General features: G+C 39.4%; 1 protein-coding gene across 1 annotated transcript in view; it reads left to right on the forward strand.

The window, feature by feature from the left end:
- ADGB (androglobin) overlaps window positions 1–16,648 on the forward strand; it is a 120,180-nt gene that overhangs the window by 95,818 nt on the left and 7,714 nt on the right. The window contains exons 31-35 of the mRNA XM_045843589.1: window positions 2,500–2,611; window positions 4,062–4,234; window positions 9,829–10,005; window positions 10,754–10,862; window positions 13,666–13,879. Coding sequence (XP_045699545.1) covers window positions 2,500–2,611; window positions 4,062–4,234; window positions 9,829–10,005; window positions 10,754–10,862; window positions 13,666–13,879 — 785 coding nt within the window. The remainder of the gene's footprint in view (window positions 1–2,499; window positions 2,612–4,061; window positions 4,235–9,828; window positions 10,006–10,753; window positions 10,863–13,665; window positions 13,880–16,648) is intronic.

Here is a 16,648-nt window from a genome sequence, read left to right on the forward strand (position 1 = left end):
GAAAAATTAATAAGTTAAAAATTAGTTGTGAAAACATAAAAGTTCTAGAGGAAAACATTGGCAGGAAAACCTCAGACATTCCATGAAGCAACATCTTCACTGATATGCCCCCTAAAGCAAGGGACATAAAGGAAAGAATAAACAAATAGGACCTCATCAAATGAAAATGCTTCTGCATGGCTAAAGAAAGCAGCATTATAAAGAAAAGAGAACCAACTATATGGGAAAACATACTTGCCAATGATACTTCAGACAAGGTTTTGACCTCCAAAATATATAAAGAACTCTCATGACTCCATACCAAGAAGACAAATAATTCAATTAAAAAATGGGCAAATGACCTAAGCAGACACGTCTCCAAGGAGGACATACAGGGGCCCCAGAGACATATGAAAGGATGCTCAGCATCACTAGCCATCAGAGAGATGCAAATTAAAACCACATTGAGATACCACTTCACACTGGTGAGAATGGCCAAATAAATAAATCAACAAATAAGTGTTGGAGAGGATGTGGAGAAAAGGGAACCCTAATATACTGTTGGTGGGAATGCAGACTGGCACAGCCACAGTAGAGAACAGTATGGAATTTCCTCAGAAAACTAAAAATGGAACTGCCTTTTGACCCAGCAATTCCACTGCTGGGACTATATCCTAATAACCCTGAAACACCAATCCAAAAGAACCTATTCACTCCGATGTTCATAGCAGCACACTTTACAATAGCCAAGTTCTGGAAGTAACCTAAGTGCCCATCAGTAAATGAGTGGATCAAAAAATGATGGTACATTTACACAATGGAATTCTGTGCAGCAGAGAGAAAGAAGGAGCTCCTACCCTTTGCTACAGCATGGATGGAACTGGAGAGCATTATGCTAAGTGAAATAAGCCAGGTGGTGAAAGACAAACACCATATGATCTCACCTTTAACTGGAACCTAAACAACAAAAGAAAAAAAAGAAACAAGCAAGATATAACCAGAGACACTGAAAGGAAGAACAATCTGACAGTAAGCAAAGGGGAGTGGGGAGGGGATAATGGAGGGAAGGGTTTTCAGGAACTGCTATAAAGGACACGTGGACAAAAATAAGGGGGGAGGTGGAAACAAGGTGAGGAGGGGGATTTGGCTGGGGTTGGGGGGAGGGGCTGGGGAAAATGCAGACAACTTTAATTGAACAATAAAAATAAATAAATAAATAAATAAATAAAAATACTTGAAGATTTTAACACACACCTGTCAGAACGGATAGATTAAGGTGAGAAACAAAATACATATGGTTGCTAGGATTTGAAAAATTTAGGAATGTTTATGCTTAATCCTTTAGGTATTTATATAAATGTTTTACCTAACAAAGAAGAAATATTCCTCTCATGGCACAGACAGGAAGCCTCAAATAAAAAACAAACTATGTTGTATAGATCAGAACCAAATGCAATGATATAGAAATTAGTAAACAACTTAAAATCTCATGAAAGTAGACATATAATGAAATATGCTAAATAAATTTTTAGTTAAAAGGAACAGAAAAGAATTTATGAAATACAAAGAACTCAAAACAATAAAAAAACTTCAAATCCGAATTTTTAAGTCACATGTAGGGTAACAATCCATGGAATGCTGACTTTTAAATTAAGTCATGAGAAAGCACAAATGATAAAAAAAATGAACTATGTTTGGAAACAAAAATTAGAAGAACAAAAGATTAACTCAAAGAAAAAGAAAAATGTTAATAATGTAGAGATGAAATTTTTAAATATTAATAAATCCCAATTTTAAAAAGAATGATAAAGTAACCATGCTCCTTATAGGACCAACTAAGACGTAAAATACAAGCACGTCAAACACAGACCAAAACAAGCAGGCTGGAGGAACAGCTTGAAACAACAGGCTTTTTAAAACAATTAAAGTATCATACACAACTCTATGCTGGCGAATTTCAAACTTTAAAACACTGTGATGCATTTCTAGGAAAAAGGGAGGAATGATGAATTTGCTTCACTAGGAAATAGAAGATAATAGTAATAGTAATAATAACAATAAAGAAAAAGAGAAAGCTGAACTGATCATCAAAATCTTACCTTTCCAAAAAAGCCATAGCAGCTGGCTTTACATGCTAACTCGGACAGACTTTCAAGGGTAAATTGCTCTGGAAAACAGAAGAATAATGCAAACTTGCATATGTTTTCTCAGAGATTAATTCAAATTCAAAAGTGATAAAAGCAACAAAAGTAAAATATATAAACTTTATTTATAAATATGGATGTAAGAACTATGAATACCAGTATATATCATGCCGGGTTTGGTGAGGATGTGAGGATCAACTTTTATAGACTGTGGTGTTAGAGAATTTTAGAGAGCGTCTGATAATATCTCATTAAATTATGATTGTGTGATCCAGAACAAATATGCACTTATTATATGCCTAAAATAATACATTCTTAGGCAAATACTATGTTTATTCGTATTGGTCTTACTGAATCACTGCACTCTATTTCCCAGGTTTACAAGTACATTATACAGTGTCTGGTGTTGTATAACAGCTGGCCCCTCACGGAAAGCCAACAGATGTTTGTCCAAGCACTGAAAGACTTGGAGAAAAGTGATATCAAAGGTATGTCACCCTGAATATCATTCATGTACTTAGAATTTTATATAAACATTGAATCATAAATGTATCATGTAATTATTTAAATATTACCAAGTCAAAATGGATTAAAGGCATTCTCATAAGACCAGAAGCCAGAAAACCCCTGGAAGAAGACCTTGGGACTAAGCTCATTATTTCGTCTCGGCAATCATTTTTTGGATGTGACACCAAGAGGAAAAGCAAAACTAAGCAAGTGAGATGACATCGAACTAAAAAGCTTTTGCACAGCAAAGGAAACCACCAGTGAAATGAAAAAGCAACTCATGAAATGGGAGAAAATGTTTGTGAATGATATACCTAAGGAAAAGTCAGTATCCAAATATATAAAGAACCCATACAGCCCTGGCCAGTGGCTCAGCTGGTTGGAGCGCTGTCCCACACACCAGAAGGCTGTGGGCTGGATCCCTGGCCAGGACACACTGAGGCCGTGGAACTGAGCCACCCGGCCAGGGACATTTTTCATTATTCTTGAATCAGTAGCATATCTAGTCTTACATCTTGCTAATATATATGCTCTTAACACATGCAGATTCCCTACAAAGCTTTAGATACAACAGTTAAACTATCTGATAATGAGAACATACTATGAGTTCAGCATTATATTAGATAAAACTAGGAATTTAAATTGAAGTATATAATGATATTATGGCCTCTAGAGGACTTGTAATGAAAAATTGTCACTAGCAATCCTGCCTAATGAGAAATACTAAAGAAAGCCCTTGAAGCTGAAATTTAAGCACACACACACACACGCATGCACACACACACAGAGTAATAACTTGTATCCACATGATGAAATAACATGCACCAAAAGAACAATTTAAAAATACTTAGAGATGAATTTAAAAAAATACCAGAACTTATGAAATGCAATCCACACCAGTGCTGAGGGATTTTTTTTTCCTATAAATGCCTATATTTAAAAAGAAGAATGATCTCAAATCCATAATTTAAGCTTCCACTTTAAAAAAATTAGAAAAGTAGAAATGGAGGAAGGAACTAGGTCAAAGCAAACAGATCAAAGGCAATAATAAATACTAAAGCTTAGAGGAATCAATTCGATATTGTTCTGAAGATGCTAGACCAGGCAACTAGGCAACAAAATGAACTGAAAACATCCACATTCAAAAACTAATTAGATAGCAATGATGGTTGCATAGCCATAAGAATATTCCAGAACCCAATGACTTATACACATCAATGGTGAGTTTATGGTATGTAAATTATTTCTCAATTTTGCAAAGAAAAGTCACAGGTTTTTATAAAAAGATCAATTTGTTGGCTTGTTTAAAAAAATGTGGGAAAACCTGAATGCCTTAGACTAACCACTTTTTCTTGAATTGCCCCCCTTGTACCTTCATGACGTGATTTTATTGTTACATGACTCGCTGGTTTCCATTCTATGTCTCTCTAGCTCATGGAGAGAAGCATGAGGAGTCCATTTCCTCGGGAAGCCCAGATTCCCACACTGTTAGTGAGGGGCCAAAATCTGCAGGAACATCCAAGACAGTGAGGAAAGGCAAAGAAAAGTCTTCTGAGAAAGAAAGGTCAGCCAAAGACAAACAAGCACCTCGCTTTGAGCCCCAGGTGGGTGTAGAACTTCTTCTTACTGGAACCACTTAATACATTTAGGTTCCTTGGGTCCCTACTTGCCCATCTCTCTGCAAGCAGCCTTCCCTAACTTAGTGTCAGAAAGCATTAATTTAACTTTTAACATGAAAGACACTGTTCGGGGGATTTGAGTTTCTAATATTCATATTACACAGATCCTACTCTCAAAACAGATCACAGTGCAGTGGAGGAAGCTGGAGGTAAGCGGTTTTAGTGTTAGAGGTTGAGTGTGCAGTGGTAGAAAGAATAGGTACCTATTCTGGCTTCTTCCTAGAGGAGTGGAATCTTGACCTGAGTCAATGAACAAAGGCATGCTGAGGCAAAATTCGACACAATTATCTGTTGGTCTTTTTTAATCCTTAAAGCATGGGATATGAGGCTGGTTGGGGTAAGTATCGGGTGGAGGGGAGCTTTTATGCTTCATTAAAAGCTGCGACTCCATGTGCATCCCAGGGATCCTGAATCCAAATCCCTTCCAGGCCAGTTAGATAATTATAATGATGAGGGGTAAAAAAAAAAAGGTGTGGGTGGCAAATTTGAGGAGTGCAAGCACAGGCATAAAGCTTTTAAAATTCAAATTATTTGAAAATATTGAACTAAAAAAAATTACCTATGAGGAAGATTTCTTTCCATCATTTGTGATCACTGCTTTAAGCTAAAGCTAAGCAGGGCTGGGAGGTCAGGGGCTTTAGAAGGGTACTGCCATGATCAGATTTGCATTGCAGATACCTCGGTGACTTGTCAGGGTATGAATGTAAATGGGAAAAGAACAGAGATGGGGCAACCATTCTAAAAGGTACTGCAGTAGCCCAGGTAAGAGAGTATAGCTGTACCAGGTCCAGGTCAAAAGAAAGGAAGACGAGGACAAATAGTTCTTTAGGAAACAAAAGGTATATGTAGTTATTAATCCAAAGTGGATGATGAGGAGTGAGGAGAAAGAAGTAAAGGCTCTCTCCCAGGTTTTTAGCTGCATTAACTGAATAGGGTGTTGGTACCACTAGTAAAATAGACACTAAAGAAAAACGAACAAATGAGGAGGTGAATGACTCAGTTGCCCCAGACTCCAGTAATAGGAAAACCTGTCGACTTGCATTCCCAAGATCTAATTTCTTCACTGTTGGAGTCTACCCTTGGCAACACTGAGGAGTAACTCTGACTTCCACAGGGGGGCAGGAGGATCTGCAGGGGGGTGCTCTCAGGCTACTGCTTGTGTGTTGGATGCAGGTCACCCACAGTCCACGTTGATGCTGGGGACAGGCAAGTCACCACTGCCACCGAAGGGGTGGCAACCTGCTTCCCTTAACACAAAAGTCTTTTGGAGAAGCAGAGAAGCAAGCAGCTGCTTTTCCTGGGCTCCCCTAAGCATCATTGGATGACAAGTCACCTGCGTCTACAAGGAGGATTTCATATGAGCAATATGCAAATAGACCCAAACTGAAGCACGAACTTGAAGTAGCATCGGAACTCTCCAGGCAACTTTGGTTTACACGCTGGAAATTTGAAACCTAGCCCTTCTGCCCCCATGAGACTCGGAAAGTGAGCATTCATGTCCTATTTTAAAAGCACTGGGACTTTTGTTTCACAGGCCTTTTTGGCAACCAGAATAAAATGACTTCCTGTTTAGCTCAACTTACGTTTGGTTCCCAAATATTAAAATCAAATAGTGGCTGTTAAAACAGAAAATAGTTCAACAGACCATCACCTCTCCGAAACAATGTGGTGTTAAATCGGAAGAAAAGAGGTCTCCGGGACAGAGGAGTCACGTCATAGACAAAGAAGATGAGGCAAACAAAGCCTCTTGTCATTACACACACAGTTGAACCACAACATTTGGGGAGTCATTTTACACTTTACTAAATCATATTAATTCATACTTCCCTGTGAGGATAAAATGTCTCAATAGAAAAAAGAATACACACATTTCCAGAACAAGTGAGAAATGGAACAGAAAAACACTGGAGGGAAATGCAGTTCTGCTGACACAGACATCCTGACTGATACGAAGTTCGGCCCAGAATCTTCTTCATGTACCAAAGACAAGCCAGCAAGTCCTGGTGAGGCATCTGAGGCTGCTCTCGTTTCTGTTAAACAAAGTACTGCTGCCTCTCTCATCCCACTGAAGGTGTAGAAGCTTCAGCAGCCGGTGGTGTTGGTGGCCTCTCCTCCACGTGAAAGTATGAATCAGGCAGAAGAGCCAGACAGAACAGGAAGTGGCAATGAGGCTGAGTAGGCTACGAGCAAAGGCAGGAACACGGAGGAGAAGGAGCATTTATCTCCTTAACCAGAGAAGATTGCAGGGCTGAGAGCTGATGGCAGCACGTGGGCGTTAGTCCAAGCATTAAGAACAACTAACTCCAAGCTCTGCATTAATGGGCTTGAAAAACTGACTTTTCATCTTTCTGAATTTCCTGGGGGAAAAGGAGTGACTGCCAAGGAAAGAATTATTCCATACTTACTACGAATGAGACAAATTAAGGATGACGCTCTTCAGACAGCAGCTAGAGAGACTTTGGCCTTAATTGGCTGTGTGAATCCAGTGAGACGGAGAGGAATCCTAATTTGAACAATTGATGGTGTGGGAACAGGGGGTGCTTGCTCTTCAGTCACAGTGGAAGGGACTTGACTTACTCAGAAGCCAGTTCGTCGGCTCTTTCATTGCATTTGTGGTGTGAGCACAGGTGCCACATTAGCTCTTGTGCTGCGAGTGCTTCACATGCTCTTGAGACATATGAGGAACTTCATAGAAAATTAGGATCTGAGACATTTTCACAGAATGCCATACTGGAACAGTCCGAGTGAGTTGGAGCCACGCCTTTTATGGCAGTCCCACATGGGGAAATACTCTGAAGGGTAGAATGGCATACACAGCAATTATTAAAACAGAAGAAATCTCGTAAGTCCTAGGGTAGCTGCAGTAAGTAAGTACTACGGTGAACAGAGGGGTAATGTCCACAGCTTTTGTGCACAGGAACTGTGGTCATTTTCCTGGAACCAGCTCTTACCATGTGAGAGGTTGCTGGTATGAAACATGGCAGGCCACTGGAGTCACATCTGCTGCACCAGGCTACTTTGCAGAAGTTGCGTTTAGGAAACAATCTTCCCCAGGATCAAGAATGCTTCTGGATAACTGCTCAGCCTTAGCAATACATGACTTAAGTGTCTTTGGCCAGACATCCCGTTACAGCACATTGTATTCCTCAGCATTCAACGTTGCAAGAGCAGCATAAGAAACACCACGATATACACAAGCCTGCAAACCGAACTGTCTAATGTTATCAACATTACCACAAATACAGAAATAGACTGATAACTATTTCAAATTCAATCTCGTGATGTCGAAAACCTATCTGTAGATGAAAGTGGAGATGATAAGCTGGATCAGCTGCTGTTGAAATGTTGGAGTATGTAGAAAGAAATGAAGAAAAAATGAAAAGACTTGCAAAAATATTAAGCCAGGAAAAAGAACAATTCTGCAAATTATGGATGATTGGATAAAACTAAAACCCAATATGCATGACAGTTTCCTATTCTTTTCAAAATTCTGATGGATGTATGCATATCATCTCAAAAATGAATGTCTTTTCAAAATATCCACCAACTCTAATAAGAAATTATGGGATTCAGCATGAGTTAACATTGAAATACTCATGAATTTTGAGGAACCGGGAAAAGCCAGCACTTGGACCAGTTTGCACAGCACAAATTATATTCTTGGCTCCCACCTTCATATGGAAGTTAGGTGTTTATGGCACTAATAATTAACTGAGCTTTAGTAATCTTAATAGTTTGCTAGTTGGTATTAGTAGATGTTGGTATTATATTGCTTGATGATTTAATATTTATTAATCTATGATCCGAATAGGAAACTGAAAACTAACATATTATACTTTGTATTTTTGCTTTAGTCATTATAATCATGTTGAATTTATGTGACCATTAATTTTATTTCATATGAAAAAGCTACTTTCTTCTTAAATTTACATTACTTGTGTTTTCATTAGCCACATTCTACAATCCAAATGCTGCCTTTTCCTGTAATATCATCTAAACAGATGTGGAAAAATGGAATTTTGTCTATCAAAGGACAATTGCATTCAAAACATGAAAAGTCAGATAGTTTTCTATTCAGAATTTGCTTGTTTCTACATTGTGTGGTTCTGAAACATCGGTGAAGTTCCCATCAACCACTTCTTCCCCTTGAAACTTCGGGATAATACCGTGTGTTAACTTTCCAAGATATAGCTCTAGTTTTTCATTCACTGCTATAAAATAAGTCATTTGAATTCATTGAGAAGACAGCCCTATTGTTAACAAAAGTAAACTATTGCAATTTAAAACAAATTGCTTAACTCAATGCATAAATTCTCATAAGATAGGTGGCCTTCCCTTAGTCCTTCATAGAGCTCTTCTCCCTGATCAAAACGTGATCCCAGAAGAGAGTTTTTGATAAACTTATTTATCCAGCTATACAAAAGATGGCAAAAGCTTATATATTGTGTTTTAAAAGGAAGAAATAAAAGAATTTCCAATTTTGGATTTAAGTTTTCATGAGACCATTGGGGGAATATTACAGAGAGCAAAGAGGTCTTTTTGGTAGCGTTAAAACTAAACTGCATGTGAAAAATTTATTCAGTGCCACCTCCCACCCCCACTGCCCCACCTGTATTATGAATAATCATGGATAATTGACCTTGTCTCACTCTTATCAAAAGTGCTGAAGAACCACATCGGATTCAAGCCTCTCTCCCGACCAGACAGCCACAGTTGAGCCTTACTTACCTGGACACTTTCAAGTCCTGTGTCAGTGTTCTCCCAGCCTGAGGTCCATGAAAGTGACCTTACAAAACATCAAAATGCTAAATTGTATAATGAATGTGTATCAAGTAAAATACCCAGACTTGGAAATGATCACATATTCCAGCCCTCATTTTTCTGAAGAGATGCTGTTAGCCTAACAGTGACTTAGAATTTTTTTGTTTACAGTTTTTAAGTCATTTTACATAGAGTGAAACAATATTAAATGTATAATTGAATGCATTTTGAAAAATGCGTTTACCATGTAACCCACATCTCCATCAAGATATTGATTACAGACTAATTCCATAAGTTTAGAAAGCCATTCAAACCTCTTTACACTGGATTCTGTCCTCCCCACACCTCGCCCCCAGGAGATAGTTCTGCCTGTTCTGTAACATCGTACAAATGAATCATACAAGAAGCATTTTTTTGTGTTCAACTTTATCTTACTACACTGTCTGTATAACTCAGTTGCACTGTAGTGTACATCAGTACTTGATTACTTTTTAATGTTAAGTATTATAGTATTTGATAATATGACACATTAAAATTTGTTTATCAAGTGATAGACATTTATATTATTTCCTCCTTTTTTTGCTATTTTGGACAAGGACATATGAGTGTTCTTATCCAGGTCTTTTTGTGAAAAAATGTTTTTATTTCTTCCGGGTAACTCCTTGATAGGGAGGGAAAGGATGGCTCACAGGATAAAATCTGAACCCCTTGGAAAGGAGGAAAGCTTCTGACCCAAAGGTTGCTTTTTGTTTTATCAGATGTCCGCCGTTCACTCCCAACAAGAAGACCCAAATAAACCCTACTGGACTTTGAGGCTGGTCACAGAATACAATGAAGCAGACTTTCTTGAAGTCAAAAAAGATACAGAACGGGCAGACGAGATCCGAGCCATGAAGCAAGCCTGGGAGATGGCTGAGCCGGGACGAGCAATCAAGGTTGCTTGAGTTGGAAAAGCTATTCTTGTCCTTTCACTCCCAGGTGTGGCCGGAAGGAAGAGCCACGTGGGTGAAACCACACAGTCTTTCCTCTAGGGATGGTATCTGGAGCTTTCTCAGTCACCGACTGACTCCGTGTTAAGGCCACATTGGATACAATGTGAAATGTCACCCTCATGATGCCCTGATGGCTTGCAAAAGCAAAGCACACAGTGGTGCTGCTTATTGACCCAACTGTGGGTCACCTCTTTCTTTTACGTAGCCTGGGCTCACACTGTCTGTTCTTGCCACTCGCAAGTCAGAAAGCCCAGCACTGCTTCGTACGCGCTTTCATGCACTTCGAACATCCTTAGACAGATGAGCAGAGTGTGCTCTCCCTGGCGGTATACACTCGTGCACTACACCTTGTCTCCCTTGCCCTGTATTTTAAATGAGTTGTTGCCATAGCAAAACACTGTTATTTATATGTGTTTCATGTCCCAACTTAGGGTGACTGAGGCAGACGAAAAAGGCTCAGGAGACACTGGATCAATGTGCATTAAATTTAGGACCACTTCTTCAAGTTCTCAGAAATAACAGCCAAAAACATGGATGATCCAGGATTTGAGTTTACTTGATAATTAATAGGACCTGACCTGATTCAATCTGCTTTATTTATTCACATTTTCCTGTGGGTTTTCCCCCCTTTTTTTCTTTTGTACTATTAAGATGTTGCCTATACTATTACTTGACAATGTTTGTTCCTCAGGCTTCTCAGGCCCGTCTGCATTACCTCAGCCGGTTCATTAAGAAAACACCCGATGCCCAGAGCGTGCTGACGCAGGTGTCGGAGAGCCAATCAAGAACCGAGGAAGAAGGTTGGTGCATCCTGCCCTGGCTGCCTCCGAGCGCAGAGCTGCTAACTGCACCTCCTGAAAGATAGTCAGCCCGTCACATTGGTAAAAAGAAAACATTTTAGAATCTATTTTCCTAGGATTGTAAAAAGTCTCATACAATCCTATAAAAAATAGATCCTGATTTTTTTTGAATCAAGCATAGGCTTACTTCTTTCAGTTAGATGTGACTTCCCCCATGTAAGAAGAGAAGATACCAGAAATAAGGGTGTGACCTGCCTAGAAGGTAGCAGCATGTGACTTGAAGGCAGACTCCCTACCATAGATCTGGCACCTTTCTGATAACCATAAAAATGCATAACGGCAACAGGAACCACAGTAATAGCCTTGGCTCAGCTGGTTGAAGTGTTGTCCCGAACACCAGGTGGTTGCAGTTTCCATCCCAGGCCAGAGCACATTCCTAGGCTGAGGGTTCCGTCCCCGGTGGGGGTGCGTACAGGAGGCCGCCGATTGATGTTTCTTTCTCACATCCATATTCCTCCCTCCCTGGAAATCAATAACCGTATCCTCAGATGAGGATTTTAAAAAATAAGAATCATAGGAATAAAATTAACTGCATTTATGGAGTGATTGCCTTGGGCCTGGAACTGTGAAATACTAATTATTTTATTTTATATTCACATCAACCCATGGACATTTAATATTGTTTTCAACTCACCAGTAAGGAAGGACAAAGGCCCAGAGTAATTTTCCTGTTAATTTGCTAAATTCACAAGATAGCCAGGAACACGCCCAGCACACAGTCAGAGCTCTCCTCCTCCCAAGGTCTTCTCGCCGATACTCAGGCGCCTGCACCTGTCCCCACCCTGGGCTGTCTGCAGAGGCTGAAGACACGCACATCCCAAAACATGCTTTTCTCCTTTCACAGCTTCGAGGGAATCACTCAATAATTATTATAAAAATAACATCCCAAAACTTTTCATTATAAACAATCTAAACAATAAATATCACCCTAATCCTGTTCTCCTGGGATGAGCCCTATTTAGAATGCTTCATGTTTATTACCTCATTTTAACCCACAGCAATTCTGTCATAGATGTTACTATTCCTACTTTACAGACAAAGAGACCAAAGCTCAGAGAGTCACCTTATTCTTCCTAAGTCACACACATCGAAGTAGTGAGAACACTGGGACTGAACCATTTCTAACTCCTAAAGTACTTTCTCTTCTAACTGATAGAATTAAATAATAGTAGGAAATATGAAGGTGAATAGAATATAGTTTTTGTCCTTTAGCTCTAGGTTTTACTATTATGTTTAAAATGGAGTAAGCTATATGTAAAAGAAAAACTATTTCACTGGACATTTGTTAAAAGTGATGAGGAAGACTTCACTTGAGACTATTGCAGCAGGAGTCAAGACGGCTGCAGCTGGGAAAGAGACCAAGTTAACCCCCAGCAAGGGGTGGGGAGAAAATTCCTCAGAGGAACTTGGTTAGGTGTCAAGGGTCAAGGGAGGGGGACTTGATTGAATATCAAGGATGGGAGAAAGAGAAGCTTGATTGAATATCAAGGTGGGGGGTGCAGATTTCCAACAAACTGGTTTAGCTGGATTCTTTGCTAAAACTGGAATTCTCCCTAAGCCGAGCACAGGAGCCAGTGGTCAACAGGGTCAGAGAAGACTGACCTTGTCATCCAACAAGGGCAGAAATCTCTATTTTACAGCTTGACGAAATTACACATATGTGAGAAATTCTAGATCATGGTATAAAATACTTAACATATCCTTAATATATCCCCAGAGTACACCTCATTTCCCTTCCCAGTCATTTCCTTCCTCAAAGTAACTATGAGTCTGACCTCTATCACCATAAATGATTTTTGCTTGTTCTTGAACTTCATATATTGAACTCATACAGTAAATGTACCCTATATGTCTTATTATTTATCCATTCTATTTCTTCTTATGTCAAGGTTAGTAAGTCATGTTTTATAAGAAAACTGTTTATTTTATATAAGTTAAAATTCCTGGGGGAAAAATCATTTTAATTTCTTCTGACCCATCTTGCCATAGGGTTGCATCAATTTTAATATTTTTAAAGAACCATCATTGATGGCTGAATATCTCCCTTTTATTTCAACATTTCTTCATACTCTTATTTTACTCAAAATAAGAATAAAGTTGCACTGACCTATTTTATTCAAAGCAGAGCATAATACCAATTAGAACATGTGCAACTGACAAATAGAGGGGAAATGTCTGTGTGATGTGGAACCGTGTATGTTTTACATTTCTTTCTAGGCATGGAGGTCTGGAATAGTGGGAGTAGAATCATAGCTTGAAGAATCAAAGCTGAAAGAAAAAAATCTTCCAGCTTTGCTGCTTCATCAGCAAGATGCCTTTTCAGCTTTGTTTGAGGACAATCTTAGACAAGTGTCTGCACTCAGAGCTTGCTCCCCAGAGAGGAGGGTGCTGTCTGTTCAGGATTCGCACACGGGGCAAGCAGCACTTCCTCCAGAGTTCACACGAACAGCGGCCCCAGTGGTTCAGAACTCCCCTTTCCACTTGTAATGTCTTGCCTCCAAAAAGCCTCTATTTTTATGTGACCTTCTCCTATCCTGGGGCAGCTTCTAGACTCACTGGGTGCCTGGATCATTGGCGTCATCTTCTGAGGTACCAACCACTATTTTGGCTAGTGTTCTGGTTAGAAGTGGCAAAGCTTACGAGTCTTTGCTCCAAATCTGTGTTCTTGTAGCCCTGTTGCTTTTTGCATGTGATTTCATAGAATGCAAGTTTTTTCAGTAATGCACATGCCATGTTGTGATAGAATCATCTGCAAGTTCCTCACTCGTGCCAGAAACAAAGAGTTCTAGGACTTTAGACATCAAAGAGATAAAACAATCAGCAAGTATGCTGTGGAAGAAGTGGCAAATAACCAAGGTGTTAAAGGATCTGGAAAAGTCAGTAAGCAGTGAGAGCAGGGGAGCCCTGGAGGGGAAGGAGGAGCATGAGCAGACCGCGCAGAAGGAAAATATCAGTGAGTATTCCTCTCGTTGGTAAGATAAATATATATTTTGAAATAAAAATCCTGGAAAATATACTAACTTAAACAAATGTGACATCAAGGGTTATGCCATAGAACAATTTGTATTTTGAATTCATAGGTCTTCGTTCGGCTTATCAGAGTTGATAATCTGCTCAAGAACCTGATTATTAAGAGCTTATCCTAAAGATAAAAGTGGGAGATTTTTTTGAAAAAGTAGGAGGTATGCTTTGTATAGTTATACTTAAAAGTAAAATTGCAGTGATCGCATATACAGTTGTCACCGATTCTTTTTGTTTTATCTATAGTATACTACATGATAGATTTTCTTGTTTTTATAACAAATTTTAAATATTTGACTTTGAAAGGGTAGGAAGTAAGCACTTTCCTGTGGTGCACAAGCTCTACTGACTGGGTTCATTTTTGTGTAGTATGGGTTTGCACTTATTCACTAAGATGAACATACACCCTTCATGGAAGGTGTTGCAGAGAAACATCTTTGCACATTCCTGGTTTCCAGATAGAAAGATTTTCCCTAAGCAACTCTTAGACTTTCTGTCTCTAAAGGGGCTTAGCATCTCATCTGATTGGTATCTTTGACAAGAATCAAATGGGCTGTGCCTAGCAAGCCCAAGGTCACTGCTCCTTCTTGAGTTGGGAGCCCTGCCTACGAGTGAGGGGTGCTGACCTGCGGTGAGCTCCAGGGCTCTCTGGTCATGGCTCATTGGCCTCTCCCATCAGGCTACATGCTCCAATCCCACTTCTATCAAGAGCACAGTCTTGGTCTTTGTCCTCGACTTGTTCAGAGCCCAGGCAGGAGAAAAGAATATTTTAGAAGGAAACATCTTCAGAAATGTTGACAATGGTTATCTTCAAAGTTGCTAAACCGGTCTGACAATTTTAAAATTAAAAACTGTTTGTGGCTAAAGCATGTCCTTGATTTCCACTGTGAAAGGAAAATGCAAAGGGCTCTTTTACTACACTAAAAAGAGATACTGATATTTTTAAACCAGTGTTTTGAAAGTGAGCATTCACTTAAAAGATAGCACACGGGGTAGCAGCACTGAAACACATCTATCCGTATCTACCATTTTATTCAATTGGCAGAGCGCTGTGGCATATTTATCTGTTGAGCCTCTGTGAACTGGATATATGGTATCCTGTCTCAGAAGTGAGAGAATTGGTAAATGACGACTCACCCAAGGAGAGGAAGCTGATAGAGTTTGGATAGAGTCAGAACTTTTCAAACCTTAGCTTTTCTTTTGATTCGACACATTGTATTCTTTAATCAAACGCAAACTTTTCCCCACAGTTAATTCCAAGATCTATAAAATAAAAACAGGATTAAATTCTGAAATCAAATTGTTTATATGCTCATAAGTCACTGCAAACAGGGAAGAGGGGGAAGGAGGAGCAACGCAGCCGGTCCTCAAGCAAAAATTTCTTTAAACCATTCTTAAATACATGTTATTATAATTTTAATTTAATATACAATGATACATTTGTTTACACCCCATCAAGAAAAATACACCCTATTCTCAGAGACTTTGCCATGTGCCCCAGGAACGGTGGTTACAGAAGGAATCCTGCTTGAGACCACAGGGCTGACTGTCAGCTGCTGTCTGGAGCTCAGTGCGCTGCCCCCACCTCCGCGGGTGGTGCGGCACGAGTCAGCTCTTACTCCCGGAGAAGCACTGACCCTAGGAGATTATTGACTCCTCAGAACTTCATGTGGTGTGGCCTCTATCCTCCCATCAATATTTGTGCCTCCCCCAAAGCGATATTAGTCTTGTTACTTCTATTTTCATTGAGTAGATAGATAACTTGGAACAACTTCCTTCACAATGCAAGGAGGTCATGTAAACAATATCATTATGGATTCACTCCTAAGTATCCTCCCTCCACAACAAACCATCATCTCGGTCAAGAGTCCAAACACTGCTTTGAACTCTCCTTTTATTTCTGGGGCCCTCTGAATAGTGCTGCTTCCAGAGGCTGGTGAGGATCATTGTTTTTATTCCAAAGTCCTTTCCCCAGGTGCACAATCAATCTATTCTTTGCCATGTCTTTTAAACCACAATTCTCATACTACCCATGATGACAGAAGTTCTCTCCTGGTCTGTTGCAAACCCAAACTTTGTAAAATACAGTAAAATGACCCAGTGATGACCAGTTGCTGTAAAAAATATTACTCAATTCATACTCTCATTATCAGAATGTATCCCACAGAAGACCATTTCGCAGATAAAGAGTGGCAGACACACACACACACACACACACTGAGCTGCCCCGTTTAGAGCCTAAGACCATCAGTCTGCACTCACACCCTACTCAACAGTCTTTCAGGTGAGCACAACAATCACTCTGCCCCTTTCCCACCCTCTCTGTTCAATATATATTATTTGGCTGGATGTCAGAAAGCACAAAAACCTAACTAATCAGAAAATAGTTTCTTTCCAGCCAATAATCAGCAGAGTCCATATCTTATAGAAACAATTCAAGTTAGAAATGCCCCAAATATACCCAACTGAAGTAGAGATGTTCATAAGAAAAGCAAATGGACTTTAGAAATCTAAGATCCCATAGTTGCTGGGAGGAAAAAAGAAAAAAGTATTGGCTACTGGTTTCTAAAAGACTCATATAATAAAATTTTAATACTTCAGAAATGTTTTATTTAATATTATAAAATTAGAAACATGATTGAATTTGTGTTGTAATAATGTAACAGAGTTGAGATTCATATTGCTATAGTTTATTTTCTCACATG

The sequence above is a fragment of the Phyllostomus hastatus genome, unplaced genomic scaffold (assembly GCF_019186645.2).
Source record: "Phyllostomus hastatus isolate PE091 unplaced genomic scaffold, TTU_PhHast_1.1 phas_contig_40, whole genome shotgun sequence".
NCBI classification, from domain to species: domain Eukaryota; kingdom Metazoa; phylum Chordata; class Mammalia; order Chiroptera; family Phyllostomidae; genus Phyllostomus; species Phyllostomus hastatus.